Consider the following 18,010-nt stretch of genomic DNA (forward strand, 5'->3'; position numbering starts at 1 on the left):
TGACTCCGTCGGCAGGACATCCCGAGCGGGTGTCGTCGCTCGACGGCGGGGCAGCTCCGCGACCGGCACCGACGTCACTCAGCTCGCCGCTGACAGCTCGCATCGACGACGTCCCCCCTGCTGACGTCGCCTGCCAGCGCGACGTCACGAAGCCGGCGCGTCGCACCGGTGCCAACGCCAATCTCACAGATGCGGCACGGGAGAAGCTATGTCACACTGCCGTCAGGGCGAACAGGCGTCGCCGCCCCCAGTTCTCCACGCGATTCCAACGTCTGTCATACCAATCAGTTTAGTGAGTTTCCCTCGATTTCAACGCCTGTCATACGAGTCAGTTCAGTGAGTTCCACTCGCTTCCGACGTCTACCATATCAGATCAGCCACGTCTATCATACCAGTTCAGTGGCTTCCACCCGATTTCAATGCCCGTCATACCAATCAGTCCAGTGAGTCCTACATGATTCCAGCGTCCCTCACACCAGTCAGTTCAATGAGTTACACGCGATTCCAACGTTTTTCACACCAGTCACTTCAGCGAGCGTCACAGTCCCTGTCGACACCAGCCGCTACCGTTGCGCTCGCCATCGCCCCTCTCCCGCGCCGCCGCAGACGGGCACGATTGAGGCGCGGCGCCCGCTCGGCGCCCGCTCGGCGGCGGCGATCGTGGCGCGTCTGGTACGGACATTCAGTACCTCGGACAATATGAACGCCTCCCGGTGCGACGAGCCGGCCGAGCGGCGGCGGCGGCGCGCCAGGGGCGGCCAGCTCGCCGCGCGGCGCCGCTGACTCCGCAGCGCCACCTGATCTGATCAGCCGCCGAGTGTGACTGGCCGGGGCGTCAGCACATTGGGCCGGCGCCGGCCAGGTTAGCAGGGCCGCCGGCCAGAGCGTCGGCACCGCCGGCGGCTCCCGACACACCAGGGCGGAGAACGCACGGCAGACGTCCGGCCTCGACTGGACGCGGCACCGGCAGACGGCGCCACAAGGTGGCAGGCTATGCCACTTTGTTTTGGAATGATTTACCATTAGAAACGGATCGCTTGGTATTCTAAGTGAAACGCCTGTCTCAGTTAGCCATTGCCTAGTGACGAGATGCCGAATCCCAGCAGCAGTCATCGCCGACAAACGGTGCAAAGGCTATTAGCCATGTGGAGCACAACTAACACAACGCAGTGACTGTTTTTGAAGCCGACCGCGAAACGAAATGAATACAAGACGGAAGGCAGAGGGGACAGCCGGAGGGAAGGGGTGGCCCGCTCTGTTCTGTTTCGGCAGACTCTTGACGTCGATTAATGGGGCATCATCGCCGGAACCCGTGCAGCATTTTTCTCCACCGAGCTCGAAAGTGAAGAACGGCCACGACCGGGGCGGGAAACCTCTCCCATCGCCAATGATAGCGAAAACAAATATTTCACCCAACAATGCTTCGCGCACGAGCGATGTCTGGTCTGCCCAAGAGAACTCATTTTACGATATATTTCCCAGCCACGCCACGGCCGACTTCTCCCAGTTGCCTGCTCCTCTGACAATGCCGGTGAAGTTCGTCCACTCGTCCCTGGGGATCGTGACAGCGGCGCACGGGGACGGCGGATGTCTCGCCGGCCACCGGCGGCCGGGTCACGTGACCCGCCGGCCGCGGGGTTCAGTGAACGGTCCGTAATGGCACCGCGCCGCCCCTGCTCTCTTTTGTCGAGCCGGCGATGATTGACACATGGAAATTACGGCGGGCCGCTGGGCCTGGCGCGGCCGGGCCGGTGGCGGCGCCGGCGGACAGGTCCCATCAGCCGTGCCGCCGGAGCAGCGCGCCCGAGCCACATACTCACGAGACGGCGGAGCCCGGCCGGCTGCCGTCGGTGTCAGCTGGGACAGCTGTGTCATCAGCGACACCGCTCGAAGCAGGCGCGTCGGCGTCAGGGCAGACACCTGTTCCGTGGGTGGCTCTCACTCACTCGAAGACGGCGCTAAGCGGGGGAGTGACAGGAGACGGGCGCCGGTGATAAAGGTCGCTGCGCTTCTGGCGGAGAGGTCCGCGCGAGGGTAACAACGCGCTGCACTCGGACGAATGAGCGCGCACGAGGAAGTTGCACTGAATCCGGCGATGAAGCAAGACTGCCCAAAACAACTGATCACCTTCGCTGGTACTTACCCGCTGGGCCCTAAAGGTCCTGTCCATGCTCCCTACATGTTTTGATCCACACCCAACGACAGTTGGATCCGTTCAGCCAGCAGGACACCGACCCAGACCAGAGGACGGAGCACCACGGCATAAAACAGGCGCCTGAAGCTTTTTTAACTTGTGGTTCCACCAGGGAGCACACGCTGAAAGGCGCGCAGGCGGCCGAGAAAGAGGTGGTGGTCCCAGACTGCCAATAAAGCACGAGCGCGAGGGACCCGAGACGCGTTTTCCGCCCGGCCTGCCCATAAAGGCGACACCCTCTGTTTGCCTCCGGGACGGTGGGGAGCGGCCGCGACCGAGCGGGTCCAGCGCACGACCGTCACCCTCCGCAGGCGGCTACACAGCGGTCCCCGCGGGTCCCGCAGGCGCTCGGCGGGGAACAGTGGGCAGCCGGCCGGACGGAGCGGAAAACACGGCCCAGGCGGTGTCCAGCCGATGCCAACTCGCTCCGCGGGGCCGGTAGAACGGTCGGCTGGGACAGCGGGGAGAGAGGGACGCGCGGGAAATGTCCGATCGACGCGAGCTCTGGAGTCGCCGGGCGATAGACGGAAGTGCAGGGTGGGGGCAGGGGGCGGACGGGACATGCAGGGCCAGCCGTCCGGTCACCGTCCGTCACGGCTGATCGCCGTCCCGCAGCATGCGCCGAGATCAGCGCCGTGTTTCCGAGCGCAGTGCAATCAAACACAAAGTCTCAAGCTCGAGCCCCTTCGCAATGAGGTCATGCTGGATAAGCGTGCACTGTCAGGGATGAAAGCAGTAGAAGGTGTTAGCGTTTCATGTGTTTGAAGGGCTTGAAACTATGTCACGTCGTGCGCTAATGTGCGGCTTCTCAAGGCGAAAACCGCTCAGCAGTACAAACAGAAACAGCAGGGCGAAATGATCCCCCACCGGCTGGTGCTCCACGCAGTCCAATCCAAGCGGACTCGCGCGCACTACCGTCCCCGCCTTCCGGTGCCAGCCCGATCCTGAGCCAGAGCGGACTGCAGTCTGCGCACACGCAGTGGAGTGTGATCCGCGCTACAGCGCCGCACTGGAGTGTGATCCACGCCACGGCCGCAGTGGAGTGTAATCCACGCCACGGCCGCAGTGGAATGTGATCCACGCCACGGCCGCAGTGGAATGTGATCCACGCCATGGCCGCAGTGGAGTGTAATCCACGCCATGGCTGCAGTGGAGTGTGATCCACGCCACAGCGCCACATTGGAGTGTGATCCGCGCTACAGCGCCGCAGTGGAGTGTGATCCACGCCACGGCCGTAGTGGAGTGTAATCCACGCCGTGGCTGCAGTGGAGTGTGGTCCACGCCACAGCGCCACATTGGAGTGTGATCCGCGCCACAGCGCCGCAGTGGAGTGTGATCCGCACCACAGCGCCGCAGTGGTGGTGTGATCCGCGCCACAGCGCCGCAGTGGAGTGTGATCCGCGCCACAGCGCCACAATGGAGTGTGATCCGCGCCACAGCCGCGGCGAAGCTGTCTGTGGCCGCACGACGGACGGCCAGCGGCGTCGGAGGCCTGCGATCGGGCTGATGGTCCGAATGTGTGCCCGAATGTTTGAGTGTTAGGCCGGACTGAAAGTACCGGGACGAAATCGAGGCCACGCGGTAGGTATCGGTTTCCAGCGGTGTCCAGCCCCGTTTATGGGCTCGGAATGCAGACGCCACCTCGCATGCGGCAGCTAAAGCTGTGAAAGAATGAATGGTGACGACCCGCGATCACGAAGATGACCGTTTAGGTCCGCTATGTGAGATGGTAGCGATCGCACGGTCCGGATTCTTGTGTGTTTTTGATACTTTTTCCAAAAGTGTTCCAACGCTGCGGCACTTCTGCGACGTTTTGACCCTTGGTGGGCGAATTGGGGGGTGAGTACCACATGGCAATTTCATTATGGCGGAGTGTCAGTGCGTGGCATTACGTCCGAAAACAACGCGCAAATATTAGGATATTGTAGTTGCTTGAGATTTGCTGCGATCTGACTCTTCTACAATTTGCTGCTCATCCTTAGTAAACGAGATCAGAAAACTATTTGGGAGGCCCAATCTCTTCAAGCCCGGCACAGACACGCTGCACGCAACACCAACGGCAGAGCGTGGTAGGGCAGAGGCTGGAGCACGGCCGCGCTCCAGCCTCCGCGCTAACACGCCGTCTCGCTTTCGACGACACCCAGTGCTCATGCTTGATGACATACAGCTTGGAGAAGTACTCACGTATATAACCAGGTCCTTGGGGTTGTGGGCGTTGGTGCCGCACACGTACAGCCGACCGCCGTCTCCCATCGGCTGGATGACGCGGATGTGGTTCCGGCAGTCATAGTGCTGCAACGAAGAACGATGCGTTGAACACTCCGTCGGTGCCTTGAGAATGCCCCACACCAGAAGAGAGATGGTGGAGCCATGCCATCATACAGGATCACGATAAATTTTCAACGTGACTCCGCACTCGCGGCTTCAACGACCCACGTATTGATTGGGGACAGGGATGGCGCCGGGCAAAGTCATGGAAATGCGGACAGCTTACGTAGGGCCGGGCGCCGCGTAATCGCTGCTAAATCATCCCAGTTCTGCCGCCAATGCTCGGCGACTTAGCACGGAACGGTTGCATTAATCGCCCGCTTTGCCATTACACGTAAGGTCGCGCCGCCCTTATGGCAGGCAAACGACACGGTGATCGACAAACTAACTGCGGCCGCGTGCATCGGGCCATCCATCACGGCGGCTCCCCGGCCGTCATCAGAGCGTGTGACCCGCCATAACATGGCCGCCTGCCAATCACAAGCTGGCGCGGCGGCGGGCCGCAGCGCGGGCGGTCCCCCGGCGCGGGCCGGCCGGCCGGGCGGGCCGCGGCCACGCGCGACGCGGCCGCCCGCCACGCCCCGGGTCACAGCGCCGTGGCGCCCGCGGCCACGTGAAAGGTCACCTCTCACCGCCGGCCGGGGCGGGGCGCCGGCCGAAGAGTTATTCTGACGTGCCGCCAGCCATTCTCGCGTGGTCGGTTATTTAGGGGCCGCGCTTTGTCATGCGGCTCGGCCAGCGCTGCCGCCGGAGGCATGCAAACCGAATGTGAAGTCGGATGTGCAACACGGCCCACGGCCGGCTCGACGGGCGCGGCGCCCGTCGAGCTCGCCCGGCGGATACGTTCTGCGGCCCGGATTCTGTGGCACTCGACGGAGTGACAGATGGAGTGGAGCTTCCGTTGCGCCGGTGGCACAGGCGGGGCAGCACTCCACGATCGTAGAGTGCAGCGCCGGCACAAGCTCCAGCGTCAGCAGCGGACTTCCATCCGTCTCCGAAAGGTCGAGGTCACCTGACCAGCATCCTCAGCGGCCCGACAAGCGCGCCGACAGCCAACATTTCAGCGGCGGCGGCGGCGGGAGGTCACGACCTGGTGCCGTCCCCAGGGTGCTGGCCCGGCTGCCTCCAGGCGACGGCCGGGGCCGGGCCGCCGGCAGTTAGCTGGAGGAATGGGCTGGCCGGCCGGGAGCGGCCCATCGGTCACCTGTCCGGCGGCGCGCGCGCCGAGCCACTCAGCACCCGGTGGGGACACTTAGCACCCGGCCGAGCCGCCAGCGACCGGCCGGGACACTCAGCACGGGAGAGGGATTCAGCTCTCAGGTTGGCACTCAGTGCCCGACGAAGGCACTCCGTGTGCGGCCGGCCCGCTCCGTAGACACTCCGATCGCTCCGGCCAAGACACTCAGACCTCAAGCGGGGTCACTCAGCAGCCGGCGCAAGCGGGGGAACTAAGTTCTCAGGCGCGATGTCCCGGTGCCTCTCGGCATCCGGGAGGGGACAATGGATGCCACGCGAGACGGCGGGGCACCAGTGGCCATCACCACGCAGGGGCGGTGGTCTGAGGTGATGTGATGACGGGCGCGGTGTTCCTTCTGAGCGGCGGTGGTCAGTTCAGCACCCGGTGCCGATCAGAGCACGCAGGGGGCGGTGGTCTGAGGTGATGTGATGACGGGCGCGGTGTTCCTTCTGAGCGGTGGTGGTCAGTTCAGCACCCGGCGCCGATCAGAGCACGTCGCTCGTCCCATACGAGGAAAGGCGTCTTTAACATGGTCGAGAGAACCTATGCCGACAGTAACACCACCCCTGCTGAGCGCAGCCTCACTCCCGAGAGCGGTCCATAATAGAGAGCTCACACCACAGACAAGCGAAACGAGTCCCCCAGCGCTTCACTGAGGACCGTGCAGAACGTCTAGGAAACTGGGGTAGAGCCGGTCGTCAGCCCTTCGCACTGCTTCGACCGACCTCTGCAGATCCCCGTCGTCGGAGGGAAAACTCCCGGGCAGCAGTTGAGAAATGCTTATGACGGAACAAGCGTAGGCAGCTGCCTGAACTCTGATCCGAGCGCAGTCGGGACCGCCAGCACGCGCTTCAGAGAGGGACGCGCCAGGCGCAGAGGCAGCCGGCCGTCCCTCCAGCGCGGCCAAACGTGCTCCGTGACAAATGGCTCCTCCAGGGCAACGGGGCGTGCCCCCGAACGGCAGACGTGCGTCGCACAATAAATCACCCGGCCGAGGGCGTGCTTGGGAGCGGGTGCGCCGCGCGGCGTGCTCGCAGCGGCGCGTTCACGGCGGCGCACTCCCGACGTCGTGTTCCCGGGTCGGATGTGCGGAGCCTCCAAACGAGCTGGGCCGCCAAAGTCGGGTGCAGCGTCACACGAGCTGTCCAGTTTTGATTTCGGTTCGCGGGGCACGCGAGCTAACCTGAGTTCGGACGCGGCGGCCCGCGACCCCTGCCCGCCGCTGGAACGCCGGCACTCCGCGACACAGGTGCCCCGACAGATTTCAGCGCACGCCACCGCGCGGCATTGTTTTAATTCCGGCCTAATTGCACTCTTGTAGCGGCTAAATGCAACATGCTTAATTAAGAAGTAGGGCGGCGCAACCATTAATAAATACGGCCCCTCGTCATTAATCGTGGCGCCCGGTGTGACTTAAACACCAGCCAGCCGGCGTCGTCGGTCGCCTCCGCTCCCTCGCGACGGTAAAACCCACCGCCATTTCTCAACCTGCATGCGACCGGATCGTTAGGCCACCAGCCGTCCAGTTGTGTCGACAGATCGTCCAAAGAAGTTGACGATAATTGCGCGAAAAAGCCGCGCTGCTGCCGCTGAGGAATGGACCGAGCGGCTCACTGCCGGCCGAATGAATGACGCTGCAAATCGGCGGCTGCCAGCAGGAGTCACCGCCGAGGACCGGCGCCGCTCACGCCGCGTCGGCGGCCCATCCGACAGCGGGGCGGCACGGCCACGGACGCAGGTCGCCCCGCTCGGCGGCGACGGCTCGCTGTCAGGTCCGGTCGTAGCTTGCTGCCGGCTCCGGTTGGCATGAAGATGCATGACAATCCGGCGTACTTCGGTGAACCTCGTGAATACCGTGAGAGGTCCCGCGGGAGAGACGCTGAAGCTCGACGCTATCCTTAGCACGGCTGTGCTCCAAAAAAGAGCTACGCAGCCAGGCGTAACGCTACAAACCTGGAGAGGGTTTGCAAACACCCGTGCATTCACATCTCCTCCTGCCCGAAGAAAACGGGGCTTGGCGCCATTCGCACTGGAGTGCGAGCCGGGACCTTCCTGTTCAGCCGCCATCCAGAAGCCAGTCGAAGAGCCGCCACAAAGACTGCAGAGCGCCGGGTCAATCGGAACACGAAAAACGTCGGCCACGTCCGGCCCTGAGCCCAACGAATGGAACGCGAGCAGGCACTTCAAAGCCCACCCAGGCGCGGTGGAACACAAAGAACAGAGTCGAACGGGCCGAGGGCGTTTGTCGTTCAGCCAGATTGCGTTGACAGGCAACAATCGGCGCTTTCAGGCGGAGAGTACCGTAAGTTGTCGTTCGCCTATACAGACATCAAACGCCGACTGCTGATATATGACGGCAATGAACCAGCCTGGCAAAAAGGCGCATCACCAGTCACAGTGAGTGTGAGGCGCCCATCAGCAAGGGATACATGCGTACAAAAAGCGTCCACGCCTACTCACAAATTACTTCACACGTACACAAATGCAAACACAAGCACGCACGTACGCATCCGTGATGGGCATACCATCACGCGCACAAACATCCCATAAGCGGAGGCGAAGGCAAACACCCGGCGCGTCCGCGCTCATCCGTAATAAATCGGGTCTCGCGGCTCCCCAGCTCTGTGGCTCGGCTTATTCATGTATGCCGCCGAGAGCGACACGCGCACGTTCGACCGGCCGACTTCATTTACGCGTCCATTGATCACTGATCAATGATCAATGCTCGGCCAACAGGCGGCCGGCGGCGGTCGCTGTTGTCCGTGCGGGCTCCGGCCCCGCCGAGCACCGCGCGTCCGCGCGCGGCCGGCCCGAGCGGGGGCGGCCGTGTCGATTTCCTATGCCGCCCAGACGGCGCGGAAGGCGGCGTCACGGACCATCACCGTCGACGGCCGGCAGATGTCGCCGGAGGCAGGGGCCGCGGGATAGCCGAGGGGCCATCGGACGCGGCAGGGGAGACAGCCGAACCGCAACCGATGCGGAGTGCAGTGCTGTCGGCGGACTGCAAAGCTTATGATGTGGAAAGCTTGCACGTGTCACACTGTGCTTACGCGCATCAAATCAACAAGGAAGCACGGACGACGCCAGACTATGTTGGGCTTTTAGTATTAAGATGGTGAAGTATCTTTCGGGACATTTCGGATGGACCATGCACCGACTTACTGGAACGATGACATGTTTTGCACGATATCCATATACCACTGCGTGGCGCCTATGTAAGGCCGCCTGAATGACCGTCCAACCTATCAATGGCAAATTTTATGTTTGATTTGAAGATGTTGAGGTATTTGATGCCATGATATTATTCCGCCCAAAGCTATCTAAGCCAACGATCCATGTCTATTGCTAGGATAGCACAGGATATAGACAACCGCGATGGGCAAGGGAATGCTGCTGCAACATTATGGCTATTTAGTACGTGACATTGGGACCGCAACAATGCGACAATTATTTCGACGAACGTGTTTCGACCAGGAAGTGCTATTTCACCCGAACAATCATCAGCGGTATTTATAGCTAATCATGCGTTGATTATTAACCATTCGTGCGCATGCCGGGAAACGAATGCATGCATAAATCAGCCTACGGCTAATTGGTGTTCAGTCTGAAGGGCACCTCAATTATAAATCCCAATGATATCACTTTTGTCACGTTACTTTTCCCGCGGCTAATAAGACAGCGTCCACTGGAGCCAGCCTGGTGGCAGCCGGCAGGCGCCGGAGCAGCAGCCCGCCTGAGCCCAGCCGTCCGCTGACCTCGCTCCTGAGCACCTCAGACGCACCCGAGCATGCCCACCCATCCACCTGGAGCGCCAGAGCCTATGCTCGGTGTGCGTGACGAGGGCCCCCTCGTGCCTCGGCTCTGTGACCTCTGGCGCACCGCCGGTGCCCCTCTAAGCCGACGGCTGGGCAGGCAATCCCTGCCGTGATGCATGTCGCCATTGTGTCGTGTCCAGCCGTCCGCGATCTATCACCATCAGCGGGGTGGGGCAGCTCCGGTCACCCCCTCCCCTCCGCCGCCGCCCACGCCATCCTACACTGGTGCCGGGGGGCCGCCGCCGGAGGACAGACCGTGACCTGACCCCGTGCCGACCCAGCTGGTGAAGGTTCAGGCCATCCGGGGCCTGACAAAAGGCGCCCCTCCGACCGGAGCACTGGCCACGGGCGAGCGACTCTGGGACGGTGTGGCCGGCCGGCCCTAAAGCGATGTGGCGGACTGGCCCGTAGCGGTGTGGCCGACCAGCCCGGGGCGGTGCGGCCGACCAGCCCGGCCGGCGCGTGTCGCGGCGCTCCGCCAACAGTAACAGAAATCCACATAGTGGACGGATTTCTACGATAGGCGCGGCGCGGCCTTCTAATTCGGGCCTGGCAGGGGGCGGCGCGCGGTGCGCGGGTCGACCGCGCGTGCCCCTCCCTGCCCGCTCGGCCGCCCGCCGCTGCCGGCCGGCCGGGGCGCCAGACTTGGGCAGATGCCACCCCCGCCGCTGACGAAGAAAAGACGCCGCGCCGGCGCGCGCCCCACGGAAATGGTGACGCGCGGCGCGCGGAGGAAACGACTCGGAAGACACACCGACAGGAAATGCTGCACTTCCGGCGCCGGCGTCCAGAGGGGCGCCAGTGCTGATACGCCATCGCCTCGGGGAGAAAATCCAATTTGCAAAAATGTGCAACTGCCAGATTTTGCATGATCTGTGGGGCCGGCGAGTACCAGCAAAAATTAAACTCGTCATATTACAGGCCTAAGCCCCGGAGAGAAAGCGCGCCAGCCCAGGCGCGAGGCGAAGACAATTTGATTTAAACGCACAACCCGTTCCGGCGAAAAGCGGATTACATGATTGAATTAAACACGCAGTGTTACAGGGCCGGTGGGACGGTCGCTCCGCACCAAACAATCAGGCTTTGCGCAGCGACGCCGCCTGCCGTGCCGTCCATGCTCCGCGAAGCCGGCGGCCGTCCGTCCCTCCGCGGGCATTGGCCAACGGCCGGCCATCGGAAGTGTCGTAAAACACCGGTCGGCGACGGCCGTAGCGCGCCGGATTTGTGGCCGCCGCGCCGCCGACGTCGAGATTTTTCAATTACGGCCGGATTATGCCTGCTGGATTTACGTCGCGGTCGAGGCTGGCAACTGAGCGCATCCGGCCGCCGGGGATTTCGTTTCTGGACGGCGTCCACCCGCCGGCCGGACCGAGCGGCGCGGCGACGGCGGAGACATCTGGTGAGCGTCGACCGAGGCACGCGGCCAACAGGCAGCGCCGACGCGTGGGAGGGAAGGGCTGCATCGGCTCTCATGCTCATGCTTTTGTCTGAGAATGACATGGCAACCAAGCCGGATAGAGATGCCCATATTTCTACCCCGTGGAGCATAAGGACGGCTCTCCGGAATTCTCACTGCCTTGCGTTCGCCAGCTTCACCGCACACAACGGGCGGTGAACTGCGGTGATAAGGCCCGATAACGGTGGTCAAGAGCTTGCCTTAAAGAACTGCAAGTGAAGGCCAACAACTCTGTCATTACTGATATTATCCATACATCAACTTTCAGAGGTCCTCGCGACCGACTCACCTGATTTTTGCCCTTGGAAGTGCATTCAGTGCTCTTCGTCGGCTCCAACAGAAGCGAATCTCTCTGAAATAGGAAACACCAGTTGAATGCCTCTCCAAACAAAACGACAAGGCAAACAATGCACGGAAGAAAAAGAACAAAGCAAGTTTAACTACAGCTCAAACAATCGGAAGCTACAGCCGAGGAGTACCCGACACAAACAGCCCCCAACTGTGAATGTTGACCACTCAAAGTCGTAAAGAGCTGATAGCGCGGTACATGAGAACAGTTTCGGCCCGTCTCCCCACTTCCCCATCAGTCGTGATGGTGCGGCATGTGACAGAATCGACCCAGCCAGATTTTATAACGTTTTACGACGCCGGCATTTGTCGTACGCCGCGATCGTAAAGTGGACCCCGTTAATTCAACACGAAAACGCCCCATAAACTGGATCTGAATTCGGGTGGCAGCCAAGTCACGGGCTCCCGCCAGAGGGTAGCAAACCAGCCGCGGCGTCGTAACTCCGCGGCACGATATTCAGCGGGGCTGTCGAGGAGTTGCATTCCCAACACAAACGCATCGAGACCGCTTTATGGCGCAGTATTTAACGATTGCTAGCAGGGCTCCATTACTTTGACGGTTGGCAGTCACGTGTGTGAATTCGGGCGACAGCCCGAATTCGTACACGTGACTGCCATTTGTACATTGTACATTTTCATTGTACATTGCACATCATATTTGTACATTCCATGCACTATATCACTGTTCATATGCACGTGGACGTATATACACACCTTTGCGTATTTACGAAAGGTATATTTGGTACCCGCGAAGCTACGTTTAATATCAATCAACGATTTTGCTTCTAAATCTAGGCTTTAATTCCAAAGGTTTTAACTGCCCTGCGACGGCATTTGCCGTGCAGTGACCCCAACAGAAACAAGATTGTAAGTTAACAATGGAGTTGGAGTGCAGACACTATCGCTCATATTCAGGTGCATGACTGGATAAAAATAGCACGCGGCATGACCCAACATCGGGGTCTGCAGACCATCACGCTGATCAGCTGCAAGCTGCAGAGGGGTAGTCGAGTGGGTCACAAATGATATTCACTTTACTAAAATAATGGGTGTGCAAAACGTGGCTCCACGCTGCTCTTCGATGGCCACTATTTCCGCATAGTGAATCATTTCACCAGTGGGTGATGGATATGGGTGAAGTGCAGCAATGGATGATTAACTGACATTCGATAACTGGTTGGCACATTTTTACACGTCCAAGGCAAATAGGGGCCACGCAACTGTCCCTGACTGTATTCTTTGACTGAATACGCAAAATGAGCGCTACCAAAATATTGACCCTTGCCTGTGCTGGAGCTCTGAGATGTAATGTCGCCTTTCCGGATTGAATTTTGTTATTGGGTCAACCAACGCACTTCCCTAAATGATGCGCCGCCACAAAAATGCATTTTTCGAAACGCAACACTTTCGGAATGAATGAATGCCGTGTAGCGGGCTTAGAATAATCAGCGCGTAGCTTTTCCATAATCGCAAAAAGGCGGCTTTTCCATTACCGCTCGATCCCAGCCAAAATCCTCCAATCAACTATGCCACGTAAATCAGCTCCTCTCCACAGAACCCAGCACAGACTGTATTTGAGGCACGTTTCTGGGCAGTTGGCGCGTGCGGCGTCTGTGCCCGGCCGTCACAGCTGCCCCGCTCCTATCGACTCCCCGCCCCCGCCTCCTCGGTGCGACCAAGCGGAAAACGAAAACAATTTATATCGGGGACAGGTCCCACCAGCGCGGCTGTGGTAACGAGCGGATTCAATTCCGTCTCATTGTGTTGCCTGGTAATGACATTCTGACGTGCCCGACGCCGGAGTGCCGGGTCTTTTTTTCACGTGCCGCCGCGGCACGCCAGGGCCGCCGCCGTGGGGCCGAGGTGCGGACGACCGTCGTGACTGGACGCCAGCGGTCGGCCGAACCGGCCCCCAGAACGCGGTCGGCCGAACCGGACCCCCAGAACGCGGACATCCACTTTGGACATGACTGACCGCGTGCGGGCGGTCCTCCGCCGGTCGGGCATCTTACCTGACAGTCCGTCTGACTGATGTCGCTGAGGTTTATCCGCATGACGCGGTCCCTGAAACACATCAAACCAGTCGCATGAGACACAGAAAGCATGCCGGGCTTGCACCGCGCAGCAGAATTCCCGCACTGGCGCATACTGTCGAAGAACCTGTTACCCTACGTGCTTGCGGCACCCAAATCATATCCCGTCGCACGAGTCAGCCACACCAATCAACTCCTGGCCTATCCAATATGTCAGGCTTCAACCTGAATGGAAGGGCTTAAACGCACGAGTCGCCAGCCAAGGCAGCCAATTAGGGTGCTTTGGGAGGATACACAATCCCTTTTAACGTGGCTTAATTAAACGCCATTAAATCTGATTAGTGCACTACACAAACAAGCTTATTCCATTTGTGTTTTAATTCAAATGGATTTCGCCTTTATTAGCCCTTACCAGCAACTTCTCCGTTAAGCTACTCTCGGCCTAACGCCACGCACGCGCATCTTCACGTGTTCTTGAGAAATGTCGAAAAAACGAAGAGCTGCACTCACTGCGCCTTTCAAAAGCACCTGTCCGTCACGGTAGGAGCCAGCACGGATCCACTCCATCCTCCCCCCCCCCCCCCGGCGCGACCGACCGTCCTCATCCCAGCAGACGGCACCGCAGCGGGGGCGGTGGTCTGCTTTACAGACCCCCAAAACAGCAGACGCCGCCGCAGTGGAAGCGGTGATCTGCTCTACAGACCCCTACAGCAGACGACGCAGCAGTGGAGGCGGTGGTCTGCTCTACAGACTCCTACAGCAGACGCCGCCGCAGTGGAGGCGGTGGTCTGCTCTACAGACTCCCTCCAGCCTACAACGCCCGCAGAGGAGGCGGTGGTTTGCTCTACAGACCCCCTACAGCAGACGGCGTCGCAGCGGAGGCGGTGGCCTGCTCTACAGACCCCCTACAGCAGACGGCGACGCAGCGCAGGCGGTGGTCTGCTCTACAGACCCCCTACGGCGGACGGCGCCACAGCGGAGGCCGTGATCTGCCCTTCCCCATCCGTAACTCCTACAGCCCAGATCAACGTCATCTCAGCCGAAGCCGGAGCGCAAACGTACGGCCGCCGCCAGTCCCGGTTTAATCAACTTAAAATTTGTTGTGTTCGATCCCTGGCGGGCGTGGGCGGCCGGCCGGCCGGGCGGCGCGGGAGACGGGCCTTTGAGTTACGGCCGGCCGGCCATGTCACCGCGGGCAACGGCCCACATCGCGCGCCAAGCACCGCCGCCCGGACGTCGCGCCGACCGCGATTCATTCCGCTAATGGAGCGACCGGCGGTCATCGTTCGACATTGGTGGGGCTGAGACTGCAGTGGGGCGCCGCATCGCTGCCGACGGTGGCCGCGCCCGCCGCGCCGAGTCTGCGATTGGGTCGGGGAGCGCGCGAGCGGAGTCAGGGGGACGGGAGGGGGACGGGGGGGGGAGGGGTGGCGACCCAGCGCTGCGTCATCTGTAGCAGGCAGGGGATGCTGGCAAGTTTAGACAGTCCGTCTGCACGTGGAATGTTTGACAGTGCGGTTTTGGTACGATAATTGCAGGCGAAGATCCGGCGCTCAGGAGGCAACCTGGCGATGGACGGCGACGATAAAAACAGGAACGTCGATTGTTCGGCGTTTTTTATGGCAGATTCTAGCCATCAATAATTGGGGGCGCATACCACGGATGGGGACGTGGGAAGCGGATTAGCATCACCGCTGTTTTGGTAACGAGCGTGTGACACGGGATCTCACCACTGGGTCTTCAATCCAAATGGTGTGACGGACTGATATGCCACTGGGTTTTTCATAGTTTACATGCATAATTTAATTAATGTGTCCGGGGCTGAATATTCCCTCGAATCATATCCAATCAATCATATTTCGTCTCACCTTACTTGCATGGAGTTCAGCGCCGTAAGGTGCAATTTATCCGCACAGGTGACTTATCTCCATCTTGCCTTAAAGCGATTATAAATTTCTAATTTTAAGTTTACTCAGAAATGCGGTGCAAAAAAATGTCATACACAGGGCTGCTGATCTGCTCAAAATATGACACTGGTTCAAGTTACATCTAGGTTTAAATGATTTCCACCTAACCGCCTAAAACAAGCCAGCATGCTTTGAAATTATCGTCTTCGTCACCGCTAGTCGTGCTATGGCACGAACTATGCCAATACTACAACCGAGTGTCAAACACCCGAACATTCCTAGCTCATTGCGAGACGCTCTTCCAATCAAAGGACCCAAAATGATGAGGCACATGCTGACATAACAGAGTCGACAAATGCATTCCACGACAACTTCACGAACTCAGGACTCAATAACGCGCACTATAACGCGTTTGTCTTATCGGAGCGCAAATCGTATACATCAACTAAATGTTGACCATAGATACCGTTCCTGAAGACATCCGTTAGATCCATGACATCTGCGACATGTTCACGACCATGACTCTTGGGCGAGCGGCGCAACTTTCCGAAACGATCAAAGAATAGCCGATGTGACATGTGTCTGGCAAGTCGCGCAATTAATGGTCAAAGTTAGAATTGGGCGATGGCGTGCTGCCCGTCGATGCTCGACGAAATCCGACACACCCATCTGGGTCGGAAGGACCACTACATCCTGCTGGCCACGCTGGGAGCCGTGGCCTCGCTGGCGCTGCTGCTGTTCGACCTGGTGCAGCAGATGCTGGCGCGGCCGCAGAGCACCAGCAGCCGCATCACCGTGTTCGTGTTGACGGTGCAGTGCCTCTGCTGCTTGGCCAGCTTCCTGGGGTACGTGTACCGCTCGCTGGCCGGGCGGCCCGGCCTGCTGACCCGGCTCAGTGTGGTCTCCGTCTTCACCAACCTCTGCCTGCTGCTGGTCCGGGTGGTCATTGAGGTGCTCTTCAGCGGCTACCAGCCCGAGGAATACAGCGAGGTCGTCATCTTTGATGACATCTTCTTCCAGGTCAAGTGACGGCAGCGGACAGCGTGCGGTGTGGCGTCGCCGGCTGGACGAAGGCGAACCTTCGTGGCAGTAGACATAACAGAGATGGCCCGTTTCCCCGCTCCACCAATTGGCCAGAAGACCACGATCGACCGAAACCGCGATGTACTCATCCTTGATCTCTGAACTTGGCCTCACACAGTGCCAGAAGAATGTACCCAAGCCGCTTGGACCAGCTTGCCCCTTGCCTCCCATCGGCCAAGCCTCCGACGCCCACCGAATGCCAAGCAGCCTGAGCGGGCGCATCGGTCCCCGTCGGCCGGTGAGCTCTTCGTGGGACCGCAGGTGGGATGTGCCGGCGGTCAGAGGCCGTCCCGAGCCGGGGTGGTGCACGGGCGGAGGTCAACAGAGGTCACCACTCTTACGATGCCGTGCCGACGCGGCGGAGCGGTGAGGCGGCCGTGCCGTCTCGCTACTGTTGACAGCGTCGTGCAGCGCCGCATATTGTGTTGAAGGGGTGCCACAAGATGAGTCGTGGGGTAAGCGAAATTGGGAACGGACGCGTGGACAAGGAAGGAATCGGGACGCTGACTGCAAGTGATTATTGCGTCAATGCAACCGCATCAATGAGGGGGGTTGACAGACAGCGCGCAGGGGCATCGCACTCAACCAAGGAGAACAAAATATGCATACTGCGCCCCTCTACCCTTTGTTCCCAGCATCCAGCACCGAGCCTGTCTTTCCCTGGCGAAAATCGTGCGACAGCCGTTCAGGACATATTTAGCAAACGGAAGCGCACTTAAGCACTCAGCAAACACGGCGCACTGTATATGCAGCGAGGCCCCTTCGTCCGCCGGGCAAGACCGGACGCCGTGAGCCGCCTCTGGGCCGCCGGCTGCGAGCCGGAGCACGTGCGAGGGGCGAGGGGCGCGGACCACGTCAGGGGATCGTCCCGAGACCGCCCCAGGCCACGGTGTGTTTGCCCTGAGGCGCTCCGCGCCGGCCGTCGCCGCCGGCAATAATCCATACGGCGCGCGGCGGCCGCCGGAGTGGCGCGCTCCATTTTTAATCTCGCGGTTAGCATGACCGGCGCCGCTTGAGGGCGGCATGTCGCATCGATTGGTCGCGCCGACGCCGGACAGCCGCTGACTGCGACCGAGACTGGCCCCTTCCGGCCGGGCCGCCGCACTCAGTGGGGTCCGCTCACCGAGCGCTGAGATCGGAGGGCAGGACAACACGAGCGATGCGGGCAGCAGCACTGGCCGGCCCCTGGAGCCAGGTGATCTGCTGACGGCGTGGAGCGTTGTGTATGTAAACGGGATTCAACCACTCAGCTGAGACAGACTTGTTCATGATAACAGTGTAACATAGCAACAGTTCATAATAACAGTGACGGAACCTGTGCAAGCATGATAAAGGAGCCATGATATGGCCAGCGCTTCTAATAGTTATATAGATGTTCTCTTTCCACATGTCAGTGCTTACGGTGGGATCACGTGGAGAGGTGACGAGTTCGGTGACCCTTCGCAAGTCACAAAAAGCTTTCTGTCCCCAGCCAATAAGAGAACACAATGATCTCGTCTTTCGTTCCCCTGAGCCCTGGCGCTGCGTTTGGTCCCATCGGGCTCTCAATACGTTAAGAGTGTCCGGGGAGTTTTCTCCCGTGGCTTCGCAAAAGAAGATAGGACAGTAAATCACCAAATGGTGGCTTCCACCCCAGCCATTTTCATCTTCCCTCTTCGGAGTCGACGAG

General features: G+C 60.1%; 1 protein-coding gene across 2 annotated transcripts in view; it reads right to left on the reverse strand.

Moving 5' to 3' along the window:
• The window catches only part of LOC119102330 (semaphorin-2A), a 97,522-nt gene that overhangs the window by 19,175 nt on the left and 60,337 nt on the right, over nt 1–18,010 (reverse strand). For both annotated transcript variants that reach the window (XM_037225699.1, XM_037225697.1), the window contains exons 4-6: nt 13,331–13,382; nt 11,260–11,322; nt 4,379–4,486 (exon numbers count right to left, since the gene is read on the reverse strand). In XM_037225699.1, coding sequence (XP_037081594.1) covers nt 4,379–4,486; nt 11,260–11,322; nt 13,331–13,382 — 223 coding nt within the window. The remainder of the gene's footprint in view (nt 1–4,378; nt 4,487–11,259; nt 11,323–13,330; nt 13,383–18,010) is intronic.

This window comes from Pollicipes pollicipes, unplaced genomic scaffold (assembly GCF_011947565.3).
Source record: "Pollicipes pollicipes isolate AB1234 unplaced genomic scaffold, Ppol_2.1 Scaffold_5724;HRSCAF=6776_pilon_pilon_pilon, whole genome shotgun sequence".
Taxonomy (NCBI): Eukaryota; Metazoa; Arthropoda; class Thecostraca; order Pollicipedomorpha; family Pollicipedidae; genus Pollicipes; species Pollicipes pollicipes.